Genomic DNA, 7531 nt, shown 5'->3' with positions numbered 1-7531 from the left:
TCCGTCTCGCTCACGCTTAGAGCCGAGTGCTTCTCCTGCTTATTTTCACACAGCACAAGCTCACAATCTCCCCTCTCCACACCCAGACGACGTCGTTTGCTTCGGTTTCCTCTTAAGAACAACTTGGAGTTGAGAGTCCTTTCTCGTTCACACAGTTGGCTCTGCGTGCGACTGTGTCTGAGCGATGAGCAGTCGAGCAGTGGAAGACGACGCACTGGCCAAAACCGCAAGAGCTGTCGAAGCTCTTTACCTCCTCCGAGACACCTACTTTTCGGCCGACCCGGATGACAAAATCTCCAGATTAAACATCGATTCCGATCTTGCCCTCAACCTCCTCGATTCCATTCCTCTTGGTAATTTTTCCATTTACCCATTTCGTTTTAATCTCTGTTAATTCCATTTGAAGCTGACCTAAGTGCCCTTTTATTATAAACCCGATTTGTGCCTTTCTCTTTTGTGGGTTTTCGTTGATATGCTCGTTTCAACTTTGAAGTTCCAATTTTGGACTACATTGGTACACATAGAAGCTTAAAATTTGAGAAATAGACTAAAAAGTTGATGAATTCAAAATCTCCCCCTGATAAAAGTGTTGTTTCTGTAACGATAATGCCTACATTGTGTTCTCGAATCGCTGTCACTGCTAATTCCTTTATTATTATTTTGCACTTGTATTTGTATCTTATTAGTTCAAGTTTCAAACACTGTGTCTTTTACCAGAGCAAAGAAAACATCCGGCTCAATGTGCGAAATACGAATATCTTAGAGGAAAGATACTGGATGTTTTACCGAACTATAGAAAAGAAGCAGAGGATAATCTCTCAAAGGATGTAAGAATGCATTGTGACTTCCTGTAGTTGAGCATGTTTGTAATGCTTTCAGTTCACTTCCTGAAATATAAACGGCGATGTAGGTTAAGTTGAATCCATCTCTTGCAGATGCTTGACTATGTTTAGGTAACTGCACTTAGAAGAAGGGAGATCTATCTTCAGCCAAGAACTGCTTTAATCTTGCCTTAAGCAAGGTTCTTCTTGATTAGATTTTTGTAGTTTTATTACAGTGACCTCTCGATTCATTGTACTATAAATTTTATGATTGATATGTGCATTGCGTTTGGAGGCATGGTCCAAACAGGCAGATACTTTGTCAACTTTCGATGCTTGAAAGAAAAATGGCTCAAGGCAACCATTTTGTCGCTCAACTTGTTTTTCCTGTTGTTTTTCATGATGTGTGTGTCATTATGCTTACCAAGTTTTCATCATTTTTCTAGGTACCGACAATGAGGCAGAACTTGTTGATGAAAGCATTCAACATGCCAAGGAAGCCATAACTCTTGATGTCAAGGATGGCAATTCATTGTGTAAAATCTCATAATCAACCTTCTCAAAAAGTTTTATGTTCTTCGGAATTGAGTAAGATTTATACTTGATAAGTTGTATAGCATGTAACACTTCTGCAATCTTTGAAGGCATACCAAAATGCTGCAAGTGCTTAAAGTAAGAACTACCGCAGAGTCAGTTGTCTATGTGCTGTATTTCTTGTAAGTATGGATCTTCTGTCAGTTAGAAGATGTTCTAATGTTTTATGTTGCGTATCAGGAAAAGGATGAAAGAATGCAGTCCAATCCAGACCTATATTTTAACTGTGCCACTGTAAGCTCAGTTTTTCTTGTGTGGAATTAATACTCATAAGTTTGTCAAGTAGATGATGATCCGTCAATCTTTCTTTTCTATGAATCAGCGTCTAGATAGGTTAAAGATAGAGTTTTACTAATACAAGTGGAGAGAATAGGAAACAGTAATGATAAATTATATATTATTTTCTGTTTTTGTTAAGTAAAGAGGAGGATGTATGAAGTGACATAAGTTGGTGTTGATGGTGGCCCTGCTGCAAAGGATTTGGCTCCCAAGTTTAATGTGTTCAAGAAAAATTTATCTGTTAAGCTAGGGGTTACAATACTGGAGATAGACGTAAGTCTTTTTATTTCTTTCTCTGCAGTTTCTCCCTTGGATTCTATGGTCAGTTGCGTATTTGTAGTTTGACTTTTGATATCGGAATTCAGATTTCAATTAGCTTGCTCAGTTAGTGGGTCGTTTCCCAAAAGTGAAAATGGACATCATGGAGTTAAACCCCAATTCTTTTGAATTGGATTGTAAATCCGGTTTTCGGCCTGGGAAGCCCAGGAAGGCGAGATTGCAACCCAGTTTTCGGCCCAGGACGAGAAGATGAGTATGATCTTACGAGCTTTACAGATGTTCAGCCTCCAAATCTTGATGTCAGCACTTGATCTTGCTCCACCTTCGACCTCCCAACCACTTCGCTTAGTCGATACCCAGTAGCTTGATGCATCAAGATTAGAAGGCTACTTGTTGTAGTTTTTTTTTTTATATTTTTTATATTCGAACATCTTGTATGTACATTTTCATATATTTTATAAATAAATATTGTTTCTTGGTTTATTAATTATTGTTTAGAATTTAATTACAATATTTATTCTTCTAAAAAAAAAATACAATATTTATTAAAAATTAAATAATTTTTGCAAAAAAAAAAAGGTTTGCGCGACGAAGAAGTTCCTACGTCGTGCAAAACAACTTTGCGCGACGCAAGTCCCTACGTCGCGCAAAATCCACTTTGCGCGACGCATGTAACCCGTCGTCGCGCAAAGTGGATTTGCGTGACGCATTCTACGTCGCGCAAAACAGCTTTGCGCGACGTAGCCTACGTCGCGCAAAGTGGATTTGCGCGACGATGGGGTACATGCGTCGCGCAAAGCCTTCTGTCACTGCCTTGCCGCGACGGTTTGCGCGCGACGAAGGTGAGTTGGGCAAAGTTTTGCGCGACGTTTTTTTACTTTGCGCGACGAATGACCTGCGTCGCGCAAAGTGTTTTTTTTACTAGTGGAATGGGAAAGGGAAGGGGTGAAGGTAGTTAACATCCCTCTTATAAATAGATAACACAAACAAAATCATGTTTGATTAAACTCGATGGTTAAGGAATATTTGCATGTGGTCCAATATTTCAGTAGATAAAGTGTTGAGTTTCCACTTATACATCTAGATTCTAAACTTCCCCTCTCCTAAATTATTGTAATAATTTTGAATCTCCCTGGTCCCTCCCCTTAATAATATTAATTAAAAAAAATCTTAAAGGAATATCGAATAAACGCTTCATAGAAAACAGAATGTCTGATTAAACTCGATCGAGAAGACATGGCGTGAGTGCAGTGTCATGATTGGTAAAATACAAGGTATGTGTTTGCACTCAAAATATACCTATTTTTACTTATTTGGGCAATTTGGGTAAAATATGGCATTTGGAGGATTAATATGCAAGAAAGCTAACTTGGAAAGATATTTAGATACAGGTAGAGGGGTTGGACACTATAATATTGTTCTTCCAATTTGTTTTGGTGGTGGAGATTTGTCAAGCATTGTTTAATCAAGATACATGCATCCTTGCAAATGGGTTGGAAGGCAACATACGGGTGTGGATGCAAAGAAAATGTGAAAGAAGCCAACTTGCTTCTTTTAAATGTTAGTTTATTACAAGTGGGAAAACATGTGCTAAAAACATATGGTGGAGATGCAAATTCCCCTTTTAATATTGTTTCTACATGCAAGTTGGCAAAAGCAATGCAAGCTACCCAAGTAAGGAAATGCAAGCTGCCCAAGCTTCTTTCGGGCAAGTACAAAACCTCAGCAGGAGGGTTTCCTCCAGACCTCTATAAAAAGGAGTAGATGCACAAGGATTATGGACACTCAAACAAACAAACAAAAGCACAAACTCTGCTCAAACCAGATTTGCCAAAAACCTTCTTTTATCTAGTTTATTAGCTCTGCTGCTCACTTGCGGTATCGATCTCATTTGTAGCTTTTATGTACTCATTTCCAGTCATATAAATTACAAGCAATCTGCAATATTAGTCACTTTCCTTTGTTATTTATATTTCCAAGCAACCTTGTCATTTACGTATTGTTCTATCTCTCCATATAAGTAAAGTCCTTATTTTCAAGGCAAACAAAGAACCTTAATTTGAGCAACTCCCACTCAATGGCACAATCTCTTGATTCGAAGTCAAACTCAGGCGCAACCTCAATCATTCAAAACCCGTCTACTAGCGGCATCTAGTAGTGGCACGCCCGCACCCACCAATCTCGTATGTGCAGTAAATCCCCGACTTGCCCGCAAGACCTCATGGCGGATTTAGGGAGCAAACAGTATGATGGGAATCTTGGGAATTTGTCAAGTCATGCATGCATGATTAGTTTTGCCATGATTTTTGTTTCTTTTGTTAGGAGAAATATTTTTGTGTAGCAAATTCAAATTTCGATTTTACTTGGAAGTTAAAATAATAGATGAATTTGTGTCTAGACACTCTAGCCTATTAGAGTTACAAGGTCTATATGAAACGAAATTATAAAGAGAATCTTCTAGGGCGGCTTGAATAATCACAAAATCACTGCTTTCGCCTTATTAAGCAAAATGTTCAACTACATAGCAGGGATCCAAGTAGGAATGTCCTACAGCCGCCCTCGCATCTTTTATAAAATTTGCTTCGCGACACACGTGGTAGGAAAAAAGAGCTCAGGAATTTACATGCAAATTTGTAGATCAAAGTGAAGAGATGTCGCGGAGCTGAAAATCTACCATTAATAGCATCGATGAGTATCTTTGAGTTTCCCTCCGCTTCCAAATTGAGAAGGCCTTTAGCCAAAGCCATCTGGAGACCATCAACTAGGCTTGTCCATCAACATTTGGTCACTGTTGTATGGAAACCCATCCAGTTCGAGCTTGTAAAATTTGCTATGACATATCGACAAGGCCGGACTTGACTATAATCGTTTTGATCATGCCTATCGGTTGCCAATTAAACAAACTCTAATACCAGTTAATATATGAAATAATAATAATAATAATAATAACAATAATAAATTTAAAAATACCAGGTTTCTTTTTTTATTTTTTATTTTATCAAACGATAGATTTTGTTAGATTAGATATTAGATTAGCCATTAACGGGATTTAAATCCACGTAGTGATGCAAAACCAACGATGATATACTATAACATAACCCATTAGAAATTGCAAAACCAAAGATGATATACCATAACATAACTCATTGGTAATTAAGTAATCGTGTAACTCGCTAATCCGGAATCAAGCACTCTCACTGGGCTCTAGGAAGGTACGATTAGTAATTGTGTCGTGTTTATGTTGAAAAATAATGATATAATTAGTAACTGTACTGTGTTTGGGCTTGCCAGAAAAGTGTTGATGTTAATTTCATGTCAACCCGAACCCAACATATAAATTTGGTTGTGAGTTTAAGGTTTCGAAATTATTTTTAATTATATTCGACAGAAACTTCAAAATGCTTATGAATCGTGGAAGCATATTTGGAGGACTCGACAAGTGCTTCTTTCGAAAGCACCACTTCCAAGTATTTTCCGAAGGCAGCCTATGAATCAAAACGCCAAAAATCCAAAACCTTGCATTTTCGCAACCTTATGAAAATCAAAAACATCCCTTTGCATTAAACTTAATCATCTTGAGTGATTAATCAGCTTAAACAACACAGAGCTTATTGAGTGATTCATCAAAGTACACAGAACAGTGCACAAAAATCTTCAGAGACTTGCAGATTGAGGCGACCCAACAACATAATCAAGCACGATCACGCTTTCCAAATGCTCCCTGACCTTGTCCTTCTCCGCCTTCGCCAGCTCCTGCTTCGAATCCAAACCTTCAAGCTCCTTCACGCCCGGAAGCACCGCCAGCGACGCAATCGAATACCCTTTTGCCCTCCCTGGCGAGAAGTTTTCCCCAACGCTAATCTGATTAATCTCCCCAAAACTCTCCTTAATCCCTTTAATCACCCCCAAAATCTCTGATTTCGACTCCTCCCCCAAACCCTCCTTCAATTTCAAAAACGTCAGGCGGATTGCAGATCCCGGCGGCGGGACAGCAGGGCCCTGGAGGTCGTCGGCGACCCAGTCGACGGCCATGATGTCGTCGCAGACGGGGAGGACCGATTCTTTCACCACGCTCATGTGCCCCGGGTGCACAGTATAGGCGCTGAGGTCGTCTTTGGAGCTGTAGCGGCTGTGGAGGAGGTGGGTGAAGGCGAAGGGCGAGGATCGGGTGCGGAGGATCGGGGAGGCGGTGAGGTGGAGTGTGAGGTTGAGAGAGGTGAGGCCGTTGAGGTTGTTGACCATCGCGCTGACCTTGGCTGGGTCGGTGTCGTCCTTGACTTTGAAGAGGACGATGTGCTCGATGACTGTTTGGGTGGCGGAGGAGGCGGTGGAGGACATGGTGATTTTGGGGGTGAGGTGGGAGGGTGAGGGTTTGGAGCAACGGAGGATGTGTTTGGAAGGTGAGAAAGTGCTAGAAAATGAATGGGTGAAAAATGTAGCGGGTGCACGCAGGGTGAGATTCATATTGTCGCCGAGAAAATCAAACGAGTGCGTGGGACGTGTGGGTGTGTGGTTGGTTTTCTGTTGTTGTATATAGCGTATGACAGTGACAATTGGATAGCTACTGAAAAGTCCAGGATCCTTAATTGGGCCTATATTTGCTCTGATTAGGCCCATTTATTTTCTTTTTAATTTTCCTTTTTCAGTTAATCAGGATGGGTGAGTAGGTGTGTTTATTATTTCCCGATTGATATTTTAAATACAAGAGGGGCGTTGAAGGAGAACGAAATGTGCAATAGTACAGGGCTTCAAATATAAAAATTTGGAGTACAATGAGATATTTTGAGTGTATAATAACACCCTAAAAACGAAAGTTTCTTAATTTTATTATATAACAACGTTATATATTCAAGTAAAACTTTAAAGTTAGAGGTTTGAAGTTTTTTTTTTCATGTTTGGTTGTTTAAGATAAAATTTCTTTTGATTATTTAGCAAAGGTTATATTTGTATATTTTTTTACTTATCATTAAGGACACTTGTAAATATGCAATCAGTGAGTGCTAAATTTTTTTTTTTTGAACAAACGATATTATCTACACTGAGAGGGTGGGGGAGTGGGCTAAGCCTCACAATGAGCTAACAATAATGTGGTTCAAATTTGTATTTGATGATAATTGAACATAAGACCTCACACTTTCAAATTAAGAAGAATATCACTAGACCGTAGTACTAAGTGGCTTTGTTTTGATTTAAGTGAATGTTTTTTATAATCAATACATTGTCATACTTTTTTTAAAACTTAAAACTATCTTATGGAGGGTCCCTTTTACAAATTTCGTACAGAACCCCCAAGATCTTAGAGACGATCTTGTTAAATAGAAGTGTGTAAATATATCGTTGTATAACAATTACGGTTTGGCATGAGCACATATGAACTCGATTTCAAGAAATGAAGTGACGCTCGAATATCTTTGTTCCAATCGCCTGATATAAATTGGCCAACCTTTTCAATTAAGAGACATTGGGAACATGACAAAGTCAAGCATCGAACTTTGATTCTTTAACCTATCTCTAAACAACGTTCCTACACCGGGACTTTGATTCTGGTGAACTTTTTT

At 39.1% G+C, this 7531-nt stretch overlaps 2 protein-coding genes across 4 annotated transcripts; one reads left to right on the top strand and one right to left on the bottom strand.

Annotated features, from left to right (window-relative positions):
* Window positions 1-2302, top strand: LOC114821818 (uncharacterized). 3 transcript variants are annotated; one of them, XM_029095244.2, is made up of 5 exons: window positions 1-353; window positions 1268-1357; window positions 1466-1493; window positions 1596-1649; window positions 1996-2302. In XM_029095244.2, exons 1-5 carry the CDS (start codon window positions 185-187, stop codon window positions 2081-2083), a joined length of 429 nt encoding a protein of 142 aa, XP_028951077.1. In that variant the 5' UTR covers window positions 1-184; the 3' UTR covers window positions 2084-2302. The 3 variants fall into 3 exon arrangements, 1 of the variants encoding a protein (XP_028951077.1); XR_011576020.1 differs by lacking the exon at window positions 1466-1493 and adding an exon at window positions 1834-1967 and having other exon boundaries at window positions 172-353; window positions 2060-2258; XR_011576019.1 differs by lacking the exons at window positions 1466-1493; window positions 1996-2302 and having other exon boundaries at window positions 172-353; window positions 1596-1700.
* Window positions 2303-5505: 3203 nt separating this feature from the next.
* LOC103415891 (stress-response A/B barrel domain-containing protein UP3-like) lies at window positions 5506-6508 on the bottom strand. Its single transcript, XM_008354169.4, has one exon. The coding sequence runs from the start codon at window positions 6435-6437 to the stop codon at window positions 5628-5630; it is 810 nt and encodes a 269-aa protein (XP_008352391.1). The 5' UTR covers window positions 6438-6508; the 3' UTR covers window positions 5506-5627.
* Window positions 6509-7531: the final 1023 nt, after the last annotated feature.

This window comes from Malus domestica, chromosome 15 (genome assembly GCF_042453785.1).
Source record: "Malus domestica chromosome 15, GDT2T_hap1".
Classification (NCBI taxonomy): Eukaryota; Viridiplantae; Streptophyta; class Magnoliopsida; order Rosales; family Rosaceae; genus Malus; species Malus domestica.
Note: the sequence above shows the minus strand (reverse complement) of the source record. Positions and strands in the feature narration are given on the sequence as shown.